A 22871-nucleotide genomic window follows, 5' to 3' on the forward strand; every position below is an offset into this window, starting at 1 on the left:
GCGAAGCGATCGACTTGGTTTCAGTTGGAAACGAACGCGCCGCCGAGAAACACGCACGCGCATGCTCGCTGTCTTGCGCTCTCTTTCTGCTTTCGTCTGCCGCCGAGTAACGGTACCGTGTGTGAATCGCCGATTAATCGATCGCTTCATCGCCTGCTTCGATTGTTTTATCGCCCCACGTATTTTTTTGCAGTTGTGTGTTGAAGTGAAATGGAATTTGTTGAATTTTAATTGCACGCAGCACGCTGCCGGCGAAAACAACAGAAAAATTAGCGGGCAGATTTCATTCAACCTGAGATAAAGCAACAATAATCGCAGCACAACACAACGCAGAGGCGCAGCAGGAGAAAATAGCTGATAAATAGACAATAATAAATAAATAATACACACAAAGGCCACGGACGCCGCTTCAATTAGCGTAAGTTTGCACAGAGAAACTGAAGAAAACAAGAGTGGCGAATGAAAGAAATCAACAATCATGAACCACGTGCAAAAGGTGGTGCATCACACCGCTTGGAACACAGAAAATATTCAGTAAAATCAGCAGACAACTTGCAACAGATAGAGTCTGTAGAGCAATTGAGGAATTGCACAAAATCAACCGATTGCCCAGAGTAACATGTGCATGTTCTTTGAACTGTACAGATGGTTTAAGTGATCTAGTTGTCAACGATTTTTGAAGAGGCTGATCTTCGGTAAATTTATTTTGCCTAATTGACTTAAGCTGGGGCTACAAAAGCTGTCACTCGCACAAACTCAGGTTTTGAACTCTAGAAATTTAAAGGTTGCCTGTAACTAGTTTCATTTAAATATGTACAGCGCAACATTTTCCTAATTTTTCGAGATGTTTTTGCATTCTAATGGCTCTAAAACGACCCGCTGACCATTAAGTGCTTCAAAGTCTAGAGGCAACGTCGTTAAAAGACCTAACAAACTTCCGCTCTTGAGGTTGTCAATTTTCCAACCCAACAAAACGGCAAAAACGGCTCATAAATACTTTCTATTCTGCGGAGTAAATCCTCTAAGTAATTGTTTTATTCGGGCTGGCCAGCAACAAAATAACAATAATCAAAAGAGCAAAGGCGATTGACAAGACTTTTGCAAAGAAACTGCACTCGTTTTCAAGACTTCGTCGTGGATTGTGGCCCAAATTCGATGGGAATTGTTGTGCGGTCGGGGTCGCAATGGCTTTTGGCAGTTAGGAAACAATGTTAAAGGCACAGTATTGAAATTAGGCAGCTTGTGAGTCACAATCGGAGTAATCGGGGTAATTGATTTGCCCGCAAATAATAAGCGCGATCAACTTGAGTGGATTTTGGGCTGCGAAATGTTCTACCCGCTCGCAAAGTTCTGGCTTTAAGAAAAATGCATGAATAAATGCATTTATTGCCATTTTATTTCAAAGCAAGATAATAACGTAACTTATTTTCAACAATTTCCCACAAATGGGCAGTGGAAGTTAATATCAAACGTTTAAGCAAAGGATTTAACAGACATCTCTTTGAAAATCACAATGAAAGGTTCATATGCGTATGTAACTGCGATAATTGCAATATCAATCATCGGTAATGTCTGTGATTTCATCGATTTAGGGTCTTGAAATTCGCATTTGTGGGACTGCAATTTCCTCACCTGCCTTTTTCGATTGAAATTTGCACATACGTTGCACTCTGCATAATGGCGATGGGTGCATCCATTTGTGGACCCCCTTATGGATGTGTACTCTCGGTTTCATAATCCGTCTGGGAAGACTACACCCCACTCCATTCTCCGCCCTCAGCACGCGTACTTATGCGATAATTGCAGGAAATGCAGTGCACACCACACACAGCACACCAAATGTTGCTGGCAGCGAAAGTTTTTCCTTGAAATGCGCATATTATAAATAATAATAAATGCGAAGCGAAAACGAGAAAATTGCAAAGAGGCCAAAAAAGCCGCGGCTGCCCACTGGCTAATTGAAAGTGAAAGGGGGAACCAGACGCACAGTGCACGGTGCACAGGCAGAAAAGGTGTAGAGCCTGTAGCGTCAGAGTCTCGAATGTCAACTGAATGTTTTCGCAACATTTCTTCGAGTGTTGCTCGGCCCAACCTCCGAAAATCGACAGTTCGATCTAATGATATGCCTGGCCCGCCACTTCATTTCCTCGCGATCGGGCAAGTGTTTCGTTTCGAATCGACTCGATTCGTTTTGATTGCGGCCGAGATATGTAGTGTCTTGTGTTTTGTGGCCGCTTTTTGGTCTTTTTGCTCTTTCATAAGCTCGGCCATAAATTGGCCTGTTATCCAGTTATCCAGTTGGCCTGTCGGCCAGCCGCTTTTAGCCGCGTGCGTTGCACTCGTTTGTGTACTTGCGTTTGTGGCAAGTGCGTAAGTCATTTTGCAGCCACCAGCCACTTTCCGCAAGACACAGCGCTTGATCTCTTTCCGTTCGTGCAATTATTTTCGTATGAAGTCATTTCGAATGTTAATTCCAGCGGCGGCAAACGGCGACGACCTTGCCGCCTTAATTGTCCGCAGATCGGGGAGCGGAGACCGCGGATCATGGGGCCATGTTCACGGGGGGATCGGGCAATGAGAGTGCGAATTCGAATGCGTGCAACGATTGTTGTTCAAACCAGATTAGGCAGGCACGTCGCGAGCTAACCATGTGCCATGTATGCAATAAGTATTGTCTATACAAAGTCGGAGTCTTTCGGTTTGACTGCCTGTGCACCTGACTACGCTAATATGCCCGAAGACAAGCGGCAGCCAGTGAATTTCTGGCAAGTTCGCAGATCAAATTTAATTAACAATCTTGAACTTTTTTAATACCACGAGCAAATCAAATTCTATCTTGGAGTAAAATCCTATAAAACTAAAAATCCTATAAACATAAAAATGCATTATTAGCTCAAGTTCGATACAGATATCAAAGTCGCCTTGGTAAAACTGATCGCTGTTATTAAATAGCTATCTTCTTCACTTATGTAACATGACGAGCTTTCATTAATGTGCTGATTGAAAATTAATCGTCCACAAAAACTGAATTAGAGCTTTAGGGCAAAAATATGTCGAAGATCCAATCAAACGCTCAAAGCCCGAAATCTTAAAGCAGTGATGTTATAATGGTGTTATATCCAGTTTTTGGAGCTTTTAAATAAGCCCAAATAAATTACGAATACCTTAAAAAATTGTTAATTGCGCGGAGCTGGGGCTTGATTAATATTCCTCTCCAATTAGAAGACAAAAAATAATGATTTCATACGGATTTGTTTTTATTAAGTTTGTAATCAACTACAAAACAACTGGATACACACACTTTGTTGTCATTGGCTGAACTCTCCTTGAAATACACCCAAAAACATCAAACATAAATTATTAAGTATACGCAAAGCTGCCATTGGCCAAAATTAACAGTCAGGTACCAAATTCCATAGGAAAACAAACAAAAACCAAAAAAACGAAGCATTACAGGCTGACCACAATTTTGAAGGCTGCGCTTAACCCATTGTTGGCCAACATCCGAATCTAAATGAAAAGAAAACAAAGCCGAAAAGGTAAACAATGCTAAATTGTCATCTGGCCAGCGACTCTCAACTCTCAGATCGTGTGACTTAAATACTTTGACATTTCAACCTTTGTGTGCATTTCAAATGCAGCCCATGTGTGTGCCAACCCCCCCTTGCCCATTGATCAGCCTTTGCTCGAAGTTGCAACCATCATCAGCATGATCATAATTATTCGCATTCCAATTCATTTGTCCGTCCGAATTCCTGCATAAAATTAACTCCCGCTCATGTCAGGCCAGAAAAATACCACCGACTGGCGGCCTGGCGGGGTTAAGAGTGGCGTGGTGGGTTAAGAGACCTCAAGCGGAGAGTTTGAGCTGCATGCATTCCAGATCTAACAGTGGGCCAACTGCAACTGTGCTGAAGTAGAAGGTACTAGATATACATATGTAATAATACCTAAGGTATTTTGTTTTTTTAAGAGATCGTCATCACTTAAAAATTGTAAGAAAAAAGCACCTTTTGTTTTAAATGCAAAAATGTGCAAGAAAGAATGAGTAGATCGCATTGCTATAATTATATTCAATATAATTACATTTATTTGAATCATGTAGTTTCCTTAACATTTTATGATGTTATGAGCAGAACATGCTGGGCCAAGTTTTATTTTTCCAGCGATACCACAGATTGTGCACACATAAATTACCCCCGCAAACGAATGACTTAGACAACGAACTTGCTGCAAGAGGTATGTCTCCCGACGCGGTTGTTCTTGATCTTATTAGCAAATGGAGCGCAGTTTAGTCAAACAGTTGTCAAGCGGTTTGATTGTTGTCTCCCACTCCTCGTTTTGAAGTACCTGCTCCATTTGCCATCGGATTGTTCTTAAGATTGTTTTCCTTGATTGTTGTCTGCGGCTGACGATGATAATTACAAAGATGTTGGTGATGCAACGCACAGCAACTCAGGTGTTGCAAGTTTCTGCTGCAGTGTCACATTTCACAGTTATTTGTTATTGTTGCACGTGCTCTCTTGATATTTTAATTTGCCTTTGTCGCTCGTCTGTCACGGCAGGCGGCGTTTTAATTACCTAAGGCAACGGCGACGTAAACATGCATCACATATAATCACATAATATCAGCCACAATACCATGGATACAGCAAGTAGCCACGATTGCGTGGGTAGCAGGAAGCTCCGTCATCTGCAACTGCATCTCGTGTCTTGACTTTGTCTATATTTGCCATGAGTCAGGCAGTCAATCAGTCAGTCAGTCAATGTTGTGGGAATTTTCACATACGCGAAACGCTTGTTTTTATTTTCCTATTTTTGCAGGTGTCTTTTGCTTCGGCTACCCAATTGTTGATCGCTTGTTTGTAAGGAATTTTGCAAAGGAACGTTTGATTGCCAAATAAACCAATCATATTTTCCTAGCAAATAAAAATCGTGTAGTGCATTTAGAATATGTAAAATCTAAACAGCTTCAAAGTTGATTGTGCAACGTTCGCTCCCAAAATCTAAAAACATTTAGCCGCACTCAAAACTCTGAGCAGCCACAGCTGCTTGAAGTGTCTGCAGTGGAAAGGGTGGGCTGTTTGGACTTAAGTTTTTTTAACATTCTCAACAGAAACCGTGATTAATAATTGTTATTTGTGTTTATCGTGCTTGCAGTGATTGTGTTAATGCGTGCTTAAATAGATAATCATTTTGTTAGTTGATAATACCCATGTAAATAAATTATAGATTTAATCTCCAAGTTTTAAAATGAAATATTATCACCTGAATGCATGGAGCGATTCTCCATCTGTGCGATTTAAGTTATGTGAACAGGGAGAATCGTCTGCTGGGACTCATGTGGGCTGCAAAGTATCTGAATCTTTACCGTTCGGCTAGTGCGCCCTCCTTGGCGTTTGCCTCAATGCATAATTTAAACCACGCTCAACGCTGCGCAAGCATTCCAAATTTGGCTGCAGCTGTCATAACTTTAATCACATTTGCAAAGTTTCAATTTCGTTTAAGCCGAAAAAGCAATGGGAGGCACAACGAACCGATATGTGAATAATTAGGAAATCCAATAGATTGCCTCAGTGGCGGGCATGCAAGAAATGGTTTCGAAAAGTTATTTCTATTTGGTTCCGCTGGAGAGGCAACGTCGATAATGTGAGGAAATCCTCCGCTCAAGCTGGCTCCCATTAAAAAATAGTTGGGCGAAAATTGGTGTATGTCAATCAATTGGCCACCAAAATTATGGCCAACATGGGAAGCCGGCCAGTGAAAGTGTTGATATATCTACATCGAATACAGGTATATACATACATCTGTAGACGGCGTAGCTGACCGCAGCCAAACCGGTGCAATTTTGCTTTCAGGAAAACTATCGACATCCCACTTCCCCTCACGCCGTCATGGTCATCATGGCCATCAACCAGCCACCAGCTCCTTCTACCCTCGGCCCCTTCTTTCTTTTATTTTCATCTTCTCATAATTCCGTTGGACTTGCCCTTTTGGCCAAAAACGGCAGAGAGATTTCCGTTTAGAGACAAAACAAATTATTTGCACATTTTGCAAACCTGCTGTGTTACACCACGAAAAAAATCTTTTTTATTTTGTATAAAGTTCCAAACGTTGTTTCATAAGTTGTCTTTGCCAGTGGAGCTTGGAGCTGGTGCAGCTTTAATTCAATTTTCTTTTATGTATATTCTGTACTTACTGTTGTGAAATATAAATCTTCTTGTGTCCAATTGCGATTTTTGACTAGTTTTTCTTGGCTAATTACGCTAACTTTTTAACTAGGAATTTTTCCACCTGCAACCCATTCTAAAATAGAGCAACTGTAAGGCATTTAGCTTGTTATAGTCCCACTGTTTATCTTTATCTCTCGGTTATTTTCGGTTATTTGCTGTGCTAATTTATCGGCAAATTTGGATTTTTTGCGTTTTTTTCTGGTGTTGCAGCCGCGGTTTTCTTGGTTCAGCGCTTGGGCGATTTTCGAGTGCAGCAACAGCTGCTGTTTGGCAACAGTGTTGGCCACTAAATATTGCAGCAAGTATTTAACATATTAAAAGCAATGAGCTCTTTGGCTTTTACGCCCATATTTCGCGATACTTTCTCTTAATTACTCCACTCAGCAGTTTCCACAAATATTATGCCTTAGAAACTACTTTGCCACATTTGTATTTTTAACAGAAGAACAATCTTGTTCTAGTATCTTGTTTGATAAACTAAAAAACGTTCTCCAATACGACCTCTTGGTGCAACCACTTGGCTTTAAAAAGTAGGCAGCACTTGCGAGTGTGGGAATGGCCTCTGGTGTATTTGCGTTCGGAAAATGGAAAACAGCACTTCGGATTAAAAGGCTGGAGGGGAATGGCGGGTTACGAAGCCAAATCGAAGGCAGCCGGGTAAATGTTCCAGTGCTAATTGAAGAGCGAGCCGTACACTTATGGCGGTGTGTGTCTGGCCAATTACGCCTAATTGCTGCCAAGGCGACAACAGTGAAAATGAAAAGTGCCACAAATGACCAGCCGGACTTGGGACAGTGAAAAGCTTTGTCGTCGTCGTTGCAAGAGCGGGGAAAATCGGTGGAAGTCGGGGGAAAAAGTCTGCTTACTCACTGCAAGTGGCGAAATGTCAACAGCAAACAGAGGCAAGTTTTGCATTTGCCTTAAGCATTTAAAGACCTAGTTTTAGTTCCTAAGCGGAGGTGGAATCAATAAGCTGGCCTTTCTGTCTCCAGCGTGTCTTTTATTTAGGAGATGCTTATATTTTATACATTACAAGTACTTTAACTGGTTATAAATCGGAAAACGACATTGTTAGGTTTTCTGGAAGAATGTAATATAAGTTAAAGGCTGATTACGCTGGATAACTTTGTTTTTATTTAGGTCCTGAAGGGAAAAGTTTTTATGTTTATTCTTTGATGCTTGTGTTTGTCAGGTAATTTCTGGTTCGCTTTGGTTAAAAGGTTATTTACTTTACTTTTTGTTATTCAGCTGATAACTACTTCAGGGCTGTACTTGCTCCACTCCCCTAGATAGCAGCCAATTTGCCACTTGCACCACACAATTTGCCATATCAGATGCCATTTAAGTGGTTTACCTCCAAACGATATCGCGCATACGTCGCATGGTACCGCCGAAACAATGCGACCCCATGCCCCCCGCAACAAAACCATGCCACACCCCCTTCTTAAAGAGCGTTTAACGGCTGCTTAAAATGGACGGAGAACGTATTTGCAAGGATTACCCATTATCAATTTATAAAACTTAAAAAAGTATAAAGTTTTAACTCCTTAATTTGTAGGTAATGTTAAATAATTGAAGTGCTTATATTAAATCTTGTTTAAAAAGCACTAACTTGAAATTTATATACATTTTTTATACATATATTAAGATATAACATCTTATAGTAAAGTTATTAAAAAGTTATAGTTATTTCACAACGATTTTTTATTATATCATAACTAAAGAACAACATAAAAATAATTTTTGAAGAGGAAATTGCTAAAAAAGTAGTATAGCTTTTTATTATTTAGGGAATGTACACTTTGTGTACCTTTTGTGTTCGTTGTCAAGCTATTTAAAGTTTTTTCGGCTTTCGATTTCAGTTGGGGGTTCGGTTTCAGTTTTGTTTAATTGCCAACAAAGTGCTAACCGGTTCGCAGAAGCCAAGCACAATGACAACCGACCAGCAACTCAGGCAGGCAAATGTCAAGGTGTTCCAAGGCAGAATACTGGCATTGCCAGCCGGTTGACACACGATGAGTGTGTTGGATCGGATTCTGAGCAGGTATCATAAGTGGATTAATATTGGCCGACAATTGGCGATTATTGCAGCAAATATGCGACCAAACCGCGAATGAAAAGATCAATCAAGTGATCGATGAATGCCAAAAGGCAATCGATCGGCGGATAAGTAAGCGATAAGTGTGCGCCTTTCGAAAGTGTGTGCGCCAAACAAAAGACTCTGGCAACGAACCTGCTATGCCGCGGGGTGATCGCTGTCGAGTCGCTAATCCATAGGCTGTGGCGAGGGTTCAGAGCACAAGTTTGCTACACTCGGCAGCAATCAAAACCTATGAGAATATCTATCATAGGTTTTCTAAAAGAACATTATTCTTTTATCATTCACATTAGGCGATACATTTTTTTCCTGACATTGGGTATTGACTTAAACAAAATACGATTACATGTGAATATGGAGGTTTTAGCATTGCATAAGTGTATCTCCATTTTTAATATGTAATTATAAAAAAAGTTTCTAAATCAAATTATTTCTATAGTAATACTAAACGATTTGTCTTTACATATTTAAAGCGATAATAAATATTACTCTTAATATTACTTTTTAACAATTAAATGTTCTCTTCTGCCTGCAGCTTGTCAATGAATCAGTGACACCACCTATCATCATACCCAATCATCTCAACCAATCAGCAGCAATGATAGAGACCAGTAATCAGCAGCCTGGCGGTGGAGATTTCAGTGGCCGGCACTCGGCATCGCCGGCCCGCACCATTGACTCTCATGATTCCACCACCGGCAGCATGGACACCATTGTGGATCGCAGCCTGAATCGTGAGGAACTCCATGAGGTGGTGACCACCATCGAGCAGAGCACGAATACCACAAACATGGCGGGATCAGGAAGTCTGACCAACTCGCAAATTGGCATGCTGCAAAGGGATGAGGATCGGAAACAGCAGGAGGATCGCGAGCAGGCGCGTCAGGATGCCCAGAGTCACATCTATTCGAGTCCCGTCTACGATGAAAAGCCGCCAGCGGTGAAACTCCTATCCGCCGCCTTAGACTTGGATGCGGAAAAATCCAAGGCTAACAAGGATGAGGACAATAAGCCCAAGTTGATTTCGCACCAAGAGTTTAAGCAGCAGCTGGAGGAAGCGATGGCTTCGCGAAACCCAAGCCAGGTAGGTGATTCAGTGAATAGTGATTGGCTCGAATTAGAATCTTTAATTTAACTTTCCATTTCAATTGAATATTGTAACAAATACCTGTTTCCCTCTGTGCAGGCGAATGGCACCAAGAGTGGGGCCAACACTTTGGACTCCAGGATCAGCCGTAAACAGCGCTGCCCGCCGGAATTCATAAAGTACAAGGAGGGAAGCGAGGGAGGAGGTAGTGGCTCCTCATCGCTTTCATCGAAAGATCGGCGCAAGCGGAAGGCGAGCAATGAATGCTGCTCGGCATTTCCACTGCAAATAGTGTTGGGCACTCTCCAGTTGCTCCTGGCCATATCGCTGGTGGCCCTGGGATCCCTTCTGATCGTCCGCGAGGCAGCGCTCTCCCTGGCGGGTTGCGGCATCTGGACGGGGTTGATAGCCGCCGTTACGGGCTCCCTCGGAGTAGTGAGCATGCGCAAAACCCAGACAGCCTTTTTGGCCCTCAGCTTGGTCTGCATCGCCAGCAGCACCTTGGCTCTGGCCATTTCCGGTGTGGGACTCTCCAGGGATCTCAACAGAACGGCGGAGCTAAAAGGCGAACAGGTACAGCAACGCTCTCTGCATTGAGGCATGTTTTTAATGGTTTCATCCTTTCCAGTTCGACCTGATCAATGCCAACAGCGAGGTTTCCGCAGCCTGCGGGCTAATTTTTGCCCTGTTTCTTCATTTTGTGGTCAGTATTGTCTCTGTCTATCGATGCGCCCTTCAGATTTGCACCAAGTGAGTATGATATTTCACTTTACATATGCCAATGATTTAGTGTCTGCGATGAAAAAAAATGATCAGTGTTTTTCTATAGTTTACCAAAGCGCTTGTGAGTTATCCACAAGCTTACTAGAATTTGAATTTGAATGGTGCGACTGATACAGCTAATCTGCACAACTGTTGTATTTGTGCAGCGAAATTCTCGAAAGTTCCCTTAAAATCTAGAAAATAAGAGAGAATAACGGCTTTTTAGACAGTAAATGCAGGAAGTAACATTTTGTCGTTATTAAATAGCGAGTTGGTATTTTCTACACGTTTGGTATGTTTGCAAGACACGGTCACACGGGCCAAAAAAAATTAAACTAAAAAAACTATAAAACTATAGTTTTTATAATAATTGAGTTTAATTGACTTCGAATTTCGAACGAATGTGTTAAAGTGTAAACAGAAATTTGGTGAATACGCGTTTCAAAAATATGGCCAAAAAAAAAGCGAATCGATGTTTTCGGAAAACGGAAACTATCGATGTAATCGATGGTAACATCGATTTTTTTGCAGCTCTAAAAAACTTTATTGTTAATGTGTAAATAATAGTGATAAGAAGCAACACAGCTGTGCGGATTGCGAAGTGGATAGTAAAGCAGGCGGCGTACGAAACGAGGGCGCATTAGGAAAGCGCTGCTTGGTGGCCGTAAGGGCAGCACGAAAACCAGAGAAACCCGGAGAAGCAACAGCGCAGTCGACAGCGACGCCCACGCAGCGGAAGTAATAAAAAGAAAAGAGAAATCGGAAACGGGCAGAGCTCGGAGGAGGAGGAGCAGCAGCAGCAGCAGCAGCAGCAGGAGGAGGAGGAGTTGGAAACGCAGTTGGGACTCGGGCTCTAGCTGGCTAAAATTGTGCAGCAGTATCTGGAAGCGAAGGAACCACCAGGAGCAGCTGCCGTACAACGCTAGCAGCCATCGAAGTCATGCCGCTGGCCGATTCCCAAAAGGATCTCCGCCAGCAGCCTCAGCAGCAGCAGCAACAGCAGCAGCATCAGCATGTGTCCTCCACCAGCAGCAACAACAATGCGGAGCAGCAATGCAGCAGCAGCGGATTGGGTCTGCAGCTGCGCCAGCGCATGCAAATTACCTCGTCCGGCTGCAGCAGCCTGGCGGTCACGCCCATGGAGCACACGCCCACCGAGGACGAAGAGAGTGGTGGAGGCAGCAGCGGTGTCACCTCCTCGGTGACCACTGTGACATCATCGCAGCGCCGCCAGCAGCTGCAACAGGTGCAACAGCAATCTGCTTTGCAGGCGGCCCTCGAGCAGCATCACATCTCACCAGCAGCAGACGTGGATTCCGCTAGAGAAAGACCGACGCATCGAACACTGTGCCCGCCGCCAGAACTTATGGAGCTGAGTGATTCCGAGTCCCAGGGAGGAGTAGAAACTGGCTGTAGGAGAGAAGGGGCTGCTGGGCGAAGTGCACCTGATTTAGAAGATGCCGAGCCCCTCGACGAAACCGAAGACGAATTTGAGCTTAAGGAAGTGATTAAGGAGGGTCACGACAAGGCCGATCCCTCGCAGTTCGAACTCCTGCGTGTCCTGGGCGAAGGTAGCTTTGGAAAGGTGTTCCTGGTGCGAAAAATCATAGGCAAGGATGCCGGAACACTCTACGCCATGAAGGTGCTCAAGAAGGCCACCCTTAAAGTAAAAGATCGCGTAAGGAGCACCAACGAACGAAAAATACTAGCGGACGTGGGCCATGCCTTCATCGTACGTCTTCACTATGCCTTCCAAACACCCGGAAAACTTTACTTGATACTGGATTTTCTTCGTGGCGGTGATCTGTTTACCCGTCTGTCGAAAGAAGTAATGTTTACGGAAGAAGATGTCAAGTTCTATTTGGCGGAACTGGCGCTAGCTATGAATCACCTGCACACGCTAGGCATTATCTACAGGGATCTGAAGCCGGAAAATATTCTACTGGATGAGCATGGCCATATAGCCTTGACGGACTTCGGTCTATCCAAGCAGCCTTTGGATGGCTCAAAAACCTATAGCTTTTGTGGAACCGTGGAATACATGGCGCCGGAGATCGTGAACCGAAAGGGACACGATTTTGCCGCCGATTGGTGGAGTTTCGGGGTGCTCATGTACGAAATGCTAACAGGGAACTTACCTTTTCATGGCCAAACCCGCCAAGAGACTATGAATCAGATCCTTAGAAGTAAGCTGGGCATGCCGGAGAATCTATCGCCGGAGGCACAGTCCCTGCTGCGGGCCCTCTTCAAAAGGAACCCCCAGAATCGTTTGGGAGCGGGTGCCCAAGGAATTCTGGACATCAAGGCGCACTGCTTTTTCGCCACCATCGACTGGGTGAGGCTAGAGCGGAAGCAGGTGCGTCCGCCTTTCATACCGGCGGTTAGCCGTGACGACGCCTTTTACTTTGATGTGGAGTACACCTCAAAGTCTCCCAGGGACTCGCCGGGTGGTCCGATCTCCGCATCTGCCCATGAGATCTTCCGCGGGTTCAGCTTTGTGGCTCCTGTCCTCCTGGAAGGTCAGGGTGCCGGCTCGAATAGCTGCTCCAACAGCGCCAGTCCGCTGCATAGTATAGCTCCTATTCCTGCTGCTCCCGTGGGAGCCCCTCGAACATTACCTGGTGTTCTTCCCGGAAACTTCCATGCGGAATACAATCTGCTGCAAGAACTGGGACGTGGAACCTTTTCGGTTTGTCGGCTGTGCGAGCATCGGGCCTCCAAGAAACATTATGCAGTTAAAGTAATCGAAAAGGCAGCTGTGGCCGCCGCATCCACATCCACTTCCGCCGATTGCTGGGAGGAGGTGGAGATTATGCTGAGGTACGGCAACCACCCAAATATCGTCACTCTGTACTCCGTTTACGAGGATGCGGGATCCGCCTACCTCGTGATGGAGCTGCTGAAGGGTGGCGAGCTACTCGATCGCATACTTGCCGTGGGTCAGATGTGCGAGAGTGAGGCGGGCGCTGTTCTAAGGACAATTGCATCTGCGGTGGCATATCTCCACGAACATGGCGTGGTCCATCGGGATCTCAAGCCCTCGAATATGATATATGCCAGCATGCGGCAAACTCCCGAGACCCTGAAGCTCTGCGATTTGGGTGAGTTTGCAGCGGAAACAGTTAAATCTTTAAATATAGCCTTGCAGTTATTTTCCACGATTTACTTTAAAAGGTTAACTATCGTAATTATGAGTTCATATTACTATTATTTGTTTGCTAAATTATGTGGCGCTTAAGCTCGAGTCCAGAAAAAATAGGTTTTATTTCTGCAAGGCTATATTCCTCTGTGCGCGTATTGCTTCTTGGTAGCAGGAGTAACTTTCCGATTTCCACTCAGGTTTCGCGAAGCAGCTGCGCGCGGACAATGGACTCCTGATGACGCCCTGCTACACGGCCAATTTTGTGGCGCCTGAGGTTCTCAAGAGACAGGGCTATGACCTGGCTTGCGACATCTGGTCGCTCGGTGTGCTGCTGTACATCATGTTATCCGGGCGAACGCCTTTCGCCAGCACTCCAAATGATTCGCCAGACGTGATACTGAAACGCATCGGATCCGGACATATTGACTTCACGAGCAGCCGCTGGGCACTGATCAGTGTGCCGGCCAAAGAACTTTTGCGCCAGATGCTACACATAGTACCGGAGAATCGGCCAACGGCGGCGCAAATTCTTGAGCACGCCTGGCTCCGGGAACAATTCGTCGGCGGCGTACAGCTTACGGAGTATGCAGTGGCGCCCGGATCCCAACTTTCGCTGGGCGCTCAGCAGCAGCAGCAGAATCACATCTCCATGGCGTTAAGAGGAGCTGTTGATGCCACGTTCCGGGCTATTGCCATACCCCAGGCGGCGAATGTGGGACCCGTAGAACTTTCCATGCTGGCCAAGAGGCGGGCCAAAGATCGCGCCAACCTGCACTCCTAATCCTGGGCGGCGTCATGGTGTCCGCGGCGCCAGGCCAAGAGGCAGATAATCCGACTAATTTTCCGACTCTATAGTATTCTAATCCAATGCTGCTGTGCCATTCCGCGTCGTCTTGTCAAGGGCAATGTGCACAAGCTTGGTTCACATCCACAAACGCTGGGCAATCCTCGCCAACGCTGCCGCAGCGCCAAGCTGCGTGTGGTTTAGGGTTAGGGGGAATCGGCCCAACTTTAAGTATTTTAAAGTGTTAATTATTTATTTTATATGAAAGCATACCAATATGCCAAGGCCATAAAGCAATGTGCGGGGCATCTATATACACATATATAACTATACAAATACGGATATACATCTATATATAGCTATTTATATAACTAATCCTAAAGCAAGGGACTAGAGAGCGTGTGTGCATGTGGCGCAAGATCATCCCAGATGATGCCTGATGCCACAATATTTATACCAAACTGGAAAGTGAAGTTAAGCCTCTCGCACACACAAGTTTACAACCTATAACAAAATGCATACATATTTTTAATTAAATTAATCGTAGCTAAATTTTTCAACATCACCGTGTTATTGTTGTTTAACTAATTAATTAAAATGAAAAAGAAAATTGAAAAAGTATTAACAAAACAAAAAAAAAAACAAAACACAAAACAAGAATAAGAGCCACAATCCTTTTATATTATTATAACAACTTTTGTCGCCAAACTATAAAAAAAAAACATAAAGAACCTAAAAAACTGTGTAAAAAAATAATAAGTCTAAAAACAAACAGAGAATCAAACAACAAGTGTTTCCCACAATTATTACTTGGAATGTCAATTTTGCACAATGAAATAAGAACTAAGCAGAAGATATACATAACTACCATATTATACAGAATGTGTACATAAAAGCGGAAACTGTGCTTTCGGGTTTGTAAGGCAAAGCATATCAGAGAAGAGTATTTTATCAATAATTCCCCTAAACATAAAAAACGTCGTTCTTTCCAACTCTGCACAAGGGTGCATATTGTTATTTAATTGTAATTAAAAACGTACATCCTGCTAACTTGACTTATAGTCCCGAAATGCACAGTTTAGACGTAAAAATGCCGAGAAACAGTTGTGACAACACCGAATTGGTTTTCCACTTAGTTTGCTAAAGTCTTCCAACAGAAGTTGTATCATTCGGCACACCTTTTTGCGCTGTAACCATATATAGAAAGTTCCAAACCACAATTTGCCGACTTAGAGCCGAAGCCGCGATAATCGAGCGGGCTTCGATGATAATCCATCATACTCGTACTGAATTCCAGATACAGATAGGATAGTGTCGAATAAGCAACTTGGGTTAATGCAGAATTCCAATTGCCTATGCTAATTTCTCAAAAAACTGAGCTGCTGCCCAACAACTTGTTTGCCTTTTGAAAGCAAACAAAAATGTGATGTTATGCAAACTTCACTCTTCGCATGCTATTCTACTTTTGTTTTATTTTTGCCACGGACTACTTGTTAAAATTGTGTTGGAAGGAAAAGAAAAAAATAAAATACAAGCAAAAATGGAACAAGCTCGAATTAATTATGTACAAGATCCATGTGAATCGAAACCAATTCTCTAGCAAGCCACATATGCATGCCACCTGGAAATCAGAAATTTCCCTACAATTTCCAGGCTCATTTGGCTGCATGTGTGTGTATTGGAGGGTGTGTGCGTGCTTCCCGTGTGTTTGTGTGTGTGTATGCTAAAAGGATTAATGCGCTGTGCCACTACTGAACTTACTGCTACCAAAAAACAAAACAATAACTTCATATACATATATACACCACCTAAACAAGGTTAGTTAAACTTGCAAATTTTTAAAATAGATAACATCCCTAGAATAGAAGTGCTGTTATGGAGAGGGGTGGGAGGGGGTAAATGGTGTGGTTATCCTAAAATACTTATTAAATTAGCTAGCTGCGGAGTGAAAACAATGTATACACATTGTCAATAAAAAACAGAAACTATTTCCGAAAGATCTTGGGAAGAACCTTTTCGCTTTATAGTTGTTATGATAAACTTTTGCAGAATATGTTGCTTGTGCAATAATCTATACTTAAGTACATCGTCTTGCAATGATGACTACCAATTCGAAGGGATGCGTTTCCCTGCTTTGTATTTTAATGGATTCAATTATGAAACAAGCAAATAGTTACAGGCGGAAATAAGATTTCAGTGCACGGGCTTGTGCGAAATCTATTGCAGCGAAATTTCAGTCTTGCGGCACAATTATTTATTTAAAACTCATACTTAAATCGTAAAACTCCTTTACAAAAGTGGCCTACTATGACAAAAACTGTAATTATCTGTTAATTATTCCGAACTGTTCGTTAGCAAATGTTCGGCTTGCACAAAGAAGACAGAGACAAAAGACAGTTTAAGTACACAATAAAAGCTAACTTTTGAAGGCAGCTCTCGCTAAATTCCCCAAAACATATATGTCAAAATCATATATATGAATGCGTAAATATATTTTCTTAGTAGATTTTAACAGCTTCCAGACCTAAGACACACCTTTGAACGAATTCCGATATGATTAATTGAATTAATAAACAAATTAAGTTAAACCGATTCGAAGTTATTGTAAAGTTGCATTTTTCAAACCAAAACGAATGAAATTAATTGAAAAATAAATAAAAATAAACGGTTCGAAATTGTTTTGATCTAATAGGGATTACGCATGATACATTTTTATTGTAGTGTCGTTTACCCTTTTTTTGGCTTGATTAAGAGACAAAAGATAAAAAACCCTTGATAAAGGGGTTTTTAATGCAAACAAAAGTTACTTATTTATGAAGTTTATACATCCATACATACGAGAAGGCCACTGATTACAAAGAACGAAGGAATCGAACGAAGGAATTGGCATACAGCCAATACTTGTGTATCTGCTCATTTATCCCAATAATTCTGTCGTCTGTTTCTAGTTAACAATATGGTTGTTTTATTTTAATAGTTTTGTTTATGTTATACGCAGCTTAAATTACGGTTTTGTTTTCATTTGGAATCATAAGGTTTTGATTTGTGTAATTGAAAATATCGCCTCCGTTACTGTGGGGCTTTGTTCATCTATCAATCTTTTCGGGTAAAATAAATACACTTCATTACAGCAAATTATTGTACAGTTTAATTAAGTTGACTTGCGTTTCTGTTTTGTTTTGTTTTGGGTTGTACATAAGCAAATTATGTAAACTTTGAATGTTTTGAATTCGTCCTCGTGTGAAGTGTACAAAAATATAGATGTGCCTACTACTGCCGCATCTGTATCTGTATCCGTTCAAATATTGCTGTGTCTAATTACGACTAATGTATCGGCCTGTGTGGCAGGACCTTCGTCCTAGTGCTTGCCCTTGCCCTTGCGACCCTTCTGTTGCTGTTGTTGTTGCTGGGACTGCTGTCGCGTCGTCGACGCCTCTTTGTCCTTATCATTAACTTTCTCCTTGCTGGACTCGGCTGCTGAAAAGTAAAATTGGTTAGGCGTGCTCTCATTAGGGTAAACTTGCATAAAATTATGACTAAATTCTTGGTATATCGGAGCTAAATCGACATTTTATTATAGAAATATTCAGTTAACGTTGGTTCTTGATAAGCAAAATATAGCAAGTATAGGTGATCAACTGTGATTGAGGCAATTAATAAGCTTGATTCCTTTTTAACGACTTCATTTGAAGAACTATTGTTTACGTGTTAGCTTGGGAGTTTTTGCTCACCCGCTAAATCCGGGTCCTTAAGCTGAACTTGCTCCAGCGAAGGGGTCAACTCTACCACCAGGGTGTCATCGACCGCGCCGTCCACTCGCCTTGAAGCTTCCGCTTGCTTGTGAGAGGTCCTGGCCTCATGTACAACCACTTCGCCTTCCTCTTCCTCTTCGACCACGTGGGCTTCCTCGGCAATTACGCCATTGAGCACGTTGACCGCTTCCTGGGCCATATTGGCCTGGGCCTGGCGGCGGCGATGTTCGAGATCTCGTTTGTAATTTTGCGTCCACTCGACGTGCTCCTTGTAATACTGGCAAACTGGGATCACAATCACCGAGATGTCATCAACAGTGGCTGCAGCCTTGCTATCTGCGAGTCGCCAATGCCCGGAGTCGTTGATTTTGCCACGAGCACGGGCCACCAGCTCCTGGGCGACCATCGTATAGCGATGTTTCTCCGTTGGATATTTGGAGAGCGTCTGGAAGACGGTGCGTGAAACGGCCTCATTTTCGGACACATCCCACAGGCCATCGGTGGCCATGACGAGAACACCGTAGTCGCCATCGCGGTTGTCCTCATCCGGAATGGAAACCACCTGTGTGAGATCCCGTTGCCTGACGTCGGGGTGAGGCGTGAGGAATGGTTTTATCTGAATACCTGTGTTGATAGCTAACAGCTCGTGATCGCCAAAGCCGCGCGTGACCCCCAGCGTACCCAGCAAGCGACTTCTTTTTCCCTCGCCATTGACCACCGGCATGCAGAGATCTTCCATGGTCAGGGTCTTGTATGTCCAGCCGCGCATGGTGCCCTGGCGGCAGAGAATGCGCTGGCCCATGTCCTTGATGTGCGGCCGCTTTGCGTACTCCATGGCCACATAATGTTTCCCCATGAGGTGAGGCTTCAATCTGGCCACATTCAGTAGACGTTCGCGCTCAGTTTCAGGCGTGTGGTCCGCCGAGTACGGCACTGGATAACAGCTGGCTTCTAAGGGATCCGGCTCGATCCCAGAGTCAGTATTTGTTTGTGGCCTCTCCGGAGTGGCACGCCGCTGGCAGAGCACAGCTCTGGAGTCTCCGGCATTCGCCACATACATCTTGCCATCGATAAACAAAGAAACGCAGGCGGTGCAACCCCCGGCATCTCGATAACGATCGCTGTCCTGCGCTATCAGCGAGTCCATGTTGAAGAAGGCACTCTCCAGCGCCCCGATGATTAGCTCATCCTTGGTCACCCGGCGCTGGAAGTAAATAGGGTGCGGAAACGTGGGATTCAGCTTGGTGCCATCCCCCCCACCGTTGGTGGCCTCCGCATCCCGTGGCAGGAGCAGCTCCAGACAGTCCACTAGCTTCTCGTGCAGGATGTGATGAAACTGATGCGAGGCGGCCAGTGCGGCTCCATATCCGGCGTGTCCGTCGAAAATGCCGAAGTATGTGTATGGGAGATCTGGGTGTTTATGCTCCGGATCCGAAAGAACTTGCCTGGGTATGGGAAAAATACAAGAGCTTAGTTTCTTGGCAATTTATTCAAGATTCATTAAAATATGAATATGGCTTATCAAAACTCTCAATTTAGCATATCAGCTTTCAGCTATTCTTTACGTTTATTCCACAAAATCACTTTGCAAAGTGATACCGTATGTTCCACATGCGGCAAATTATTGATTTTAAACATGCATACTGTTCAAATAGTGGCATACACTAATTCTAAGCACTATCTTCAACATGTGTAAACAAAAATCTTAGTTGGTTCTCTGGGACATGTGACACCAGCTACTAAGAAAACATTTAAAACAAATACATCTATCTCTAAGAATAAACCTCACGAGTTCAGTTTTAGTGGCGCAACCCTCGACAAATATCTACAACGTACACTATAACAAGGTATTTTATGTAAAGAACAAGGGAAACATTCACTTCACCTGCAACCAAATTAAAGAGGAATTTTTAAATCCGAATGAAAGGGGCGGTACATAGTCGTATAGAAGGCAGCTTAAGACTCATCCGCCATTAGTGACAGAGAAAATGTATGCAAGTATATATGTATATTATATATAATTTTATATACATATGTATATAATAATAATAATATGTCCTTATATATAATCTTCAAATGATTTTGTTATTTCACCTTCATTGTCTTCTGCCACTTTTGCCTTCAAAATTGCATGTTTTGCGTATGTAAGACCTTATAAATGCATTTATACTCCTTTAAGTATTGCTTCTCTAGAAAGTGAGGGCAGTGTAAACAAACAGATACGAAAAAATAAGCACAAAAAGAAGAGTGCGAAGGGAAATCCTGCTGAGACTGTCAAATTAATTTATAGTAAATACAAGCAATTTATTGCCTCAAGAAAAATGTCCACATAGAAGTGTTTTTCAGTTCCAGCACGGTCCCAGCAAAATCGATGTCTGCTTGATTGAGAAATCTCCCCGGACTTAATACATTCTTTAATATATACATATGTACATACAGTAATGTCCCATAGATGAACCAGGAAACGTAAACCAATAAATAGATAACGATAGGAAGTGATAAACCATGTGTGGTGGGCATTTGGTGGTGCGGATCAAAATCCTAGTAAAATCAATAGAACACTGTGGCGATCAATAGAACCACCGGCTGCCCCACTCACCGGTAGAAGGCGCCTTGGTCCTCGTTCCACTCGGACTTTCCGGAATTGACGCACTCGGCGTATCCGGTGCCCCAGGGCAGGAGGTTGATGTCCCGCGGCACGATGATGGGCCGCACGTTGTGGTCCGCCGAGGCGCGGAGTTCGTCCGGCGTGAGAAGCTGCAGAAAGGGCGGCCGAGCATAAGGGAACTTGTCCGGCATTGGCTGCCCGCCGGAACCGCCGAACCGGAGTCGCTGGTGTGGCGAGCTGTGATGGTGGCCGCTTCCAGCGCCAATGGCCCGCTCCGGCAGGGGTGGCAAGTCGGGCGCTATGGCCGAAATAATGCGCTCCTTAAAGTTACTAAACATTTTCGTTCTTTTTGCCTCTCGCTCTCTCGTTCACTCCCGTACGCTACTCTTGTGCGCTCTCGCTCACTCCCACTGACGTGGCGAGCTTGCGTTGTTTTTGTGCTGCTTCTTCTTCCACTTGATTCGCTTCGATTTTTGATATATTGGGCTTATCGGCTATATTGGTTGCTGGTTTGTATATACGGCGACGTGGGTTCTTCGAACTTGTGCACTGAGCTGCGGGGATAAGCGAGTTTTGCGCTAATCGGCGACAACTTTGCGGATTTATGGTGTGTTTTTTATACAAAGCAAATCGATTAGCGCACAGTGTGGCCGTGCACGCGGGTTCTCAAAATACCAACGGTGCAGCGTGAAAAATACCAAATTACCTAGTAATTTAATTTACAGTTATATTAGAAAAACGCATTTACATTTGTTTGCATTTGTTTACATTGTTTTTATTTTAAATATAAAAAAGCTTTAGGTGGTAGTTTGATTTCGACGCATAAAACATCTATCGTCTCGGAATAACAATGAGAATTTCAAGTTCGAGATTTTTTGTATTATGCTGGTTTTTAAATGCTAAAAATGCCGGTTTTTAAAATTGGCGTCATAAACTATGAACCCATATCGATATTTTAATAGCTGCTTAATTGCCAAATAAGTTTATTTCGCTTCAATTCCGGAGAGGACTAAAACACTTCTTTACTTCATTGCAGATCGGAACACAGTGAGCTCCGCGACGTGATTATCAAGTCGAATGCTTCGGGAATCGCTCTAAACCAACAGAAGGTGGACCAGTACATCAAGGCGATGTCTCTGAATGGCAGTGAAAAGGTGGGCAGGATTCTGTTCAGTACAGTGGGGCATTTCCTAATGCGCCTTCGTTTCTTGCAGGTGAACACCGAGAAGCTGGCGGCCATGTGGATGTATGCCGCCCAAATGGGAAGCCTTCCGCCCACAGTCCGCAAATTGACGCCCCCGTCACGACAGATCATGCTCATTCCCTCCACCGCCGGCACTGGGGTAAGCTGAATCCTGAGATTCCGAATCCGCGCGTGAAAGGGTGAACCTATCAAGTAATATGTTCCTAGTAATCTTGCATGTTCTGGTTATTTAACTGAGGAACACTAGTTCGAATTTGTTCCAATTTGGACTAGAAATATGGCGTTGTTGGTACTCTAGTTAGTGTTATGTTTTCTAGAAATATGAACCAGGCTCTGGCTCTTGTTATTGAATATTCCGGAGGTGTTTCAACTCAATTTCAAGTTGTTATCTGATTTTCTAAGCCCTTCCGGCATTAAAAGGAATAGTTTACTCCCAAATAATGAATTAGATTATACATTTTTTGAAAATTGTAAACTTAATTTTTGCTGGAAAAATTATATTCAGATGGCACCACCACCACCAACACGCCTGCCACCTCCGCCGCCGGGCGCAGGTGCCGGACTTCTGCTTCCGGTGCCGCCGCAGTACCGTGGGATGACCCTTCCCTACATGCGACCCGGGCCCGGATCCGTGCTCTACGCTCACCCGGCCAGCCTAAGCGGGACGTACCGGACGCACAAGAGCACCAAGTCGGCGGAGATCAATGGACAGCGAAGGCGGCGACGGGCGGGAAAGTCGGATGCCAATCGCCGGCAGCGCCGCAAATCGGAGGCGGATGTCCTGGACGGTGCTCCTAATTTCCAGTATACGGGTCTTGATCGAGCCATAGCCGATAGCTTTTTGGCCAGGCAGGAACAGTCACAGGCGGGCAGTCACGTCGACTATTCGTCGTCCGCCTCGTCGGACTTGTACGGCGGTCAGAGGGCATCTTCCAAAACGAAGATCGTTTGCCGGGATGTGGTGATGTGACGAAAAGGGCTTCCGCTTCACAGGACCCAGTTTCCCAGACTATTGTATATATTATTTCCACGGAGCGACGACGATGCCCCATCGTGGTGAGGCTTTGTCAGATAATTTACCCGTTTTTTAGTCCTATCCATAACTTTATCAATGTACGTACATATGCGTATAGTTTTAAGACACATAAATATGAATCGAATAAAGATATATTAAACAAATTATTGAGATGGCTGCTAACAA

At 43.8% G+C, this 22871-nt stretch overlaps 3 protein-coding genes across 7 annotated transcripts; 2 read left to right on the forward strand and 1 right to left on the reverse strand.

The window, feature by feature from the left end:
• LOC6549834 lies at nucleotides 1–22849 on the forward strand. 4 transcript variants are annotated; one of them, XM_015155937.2, is made up of 7 exons: nucleotides 1–418; nucleotides 8867–9415; nucleotides 9518–9991; nucleotides 10047–10168; nucleotides 21503–21620; nucleotides 21681–21809; nucleotides 22176–22849. In XM_015155937.2, the coding sequence occupies exons 2-7, from the start codon at nucleotides 8930–8932 to the stop codon at nucleotides 22638–22640; spliced, it is 1794 nt and encodes a 597-aa protein (XP_015011423.1). In that variant the 5' UTR covers nucleotides 1–418; nucleotides 8867–8929; the 3' UTR covers nucleotides 22641–22849. The 4 variants fall into 4 exon arrangements, with proteins under 4 accessions (XP_015011423.1, XP_026838387.1, XP_026838388.1 ...); XM_026982586.1 differs by having other exon boundaries at nucleotides 21503–21809; XM_026982587.1 differs by lacking the exons at nucleotides 1–418; nucleotides 8867–9415; nucleotides 9518–9991; nucleotides 10047–10168 and adding an exon at nucleotides 21161–21329.
• LOC6549835 (ribosomal protein S6 kinase 2 beta) lies at nucleotides 10704–14855 on the forward strand. The gene is made up of 2 exons (XM_026982583.1): nucleotides 10704–13281; nucleotides 13520–14855. Exons 1-2 carry the CDS (start codon nucleotides 11121–11123, stop codon nucleotides 14101–14103), a joined length of 2745 nt encoding a protein of 914 aa, XP_026838384.1. The 5' UTR covers nucleotides 10704–11120; the 3' UTR covers nucleotides 14104–14855.
• LOC6549836 (protein phosphatase 1H) lies at nucleotides 17048–21121 on the reverse strand. Of its 2 annotated transcripts, none has more exons than XM_026982585.1 (3): nucleotides 20458–21121; nucleotides 17838–19303; nucleotides 17048–17580 (listed from the first exon to the last, which is right to left on the reverse strand). In XM_026982585.1, the coding sequence occupies exons 1-3, from the start codon at nucleotides 20802–20804 to the stop codon at nucleotides 17465–17467; spliced, it is 1929 nt and encodes a 642-aa protein (XP_026838386.1). In that variant the 5' UTR covers nucleotides 20805–21121; the 3' UTR covers nucleotides 17048–17464. The 2 variants fall into 2 exon arrangements, with proteins under 2 accessions (XP_026838386.1, XP_026838385.1); XM_026982584.1 differs by having other exon boundaries at nucleotides 17048–17583.
• Nucleotides 22850–22871: the final 22 nt, after the last annotated feature.

This window comes from Drosophila erecta, unplaced genomic scaffold (assembly GCF_003286155.1).
Source record: "Drosophila erecta strain 14021-0224.00,06,07 unplaced genomic scaffold, DereRS2 tig00000126-arrow-pilon, whole genome shotgun sequence".
In the NCBI taxonomy this organism is placed as follows: Eukaryota; Metazoa; Arthropoda; class Insecta; order Diptera; family Drosophilidae; genus Drosophila; species Drosophila erecta.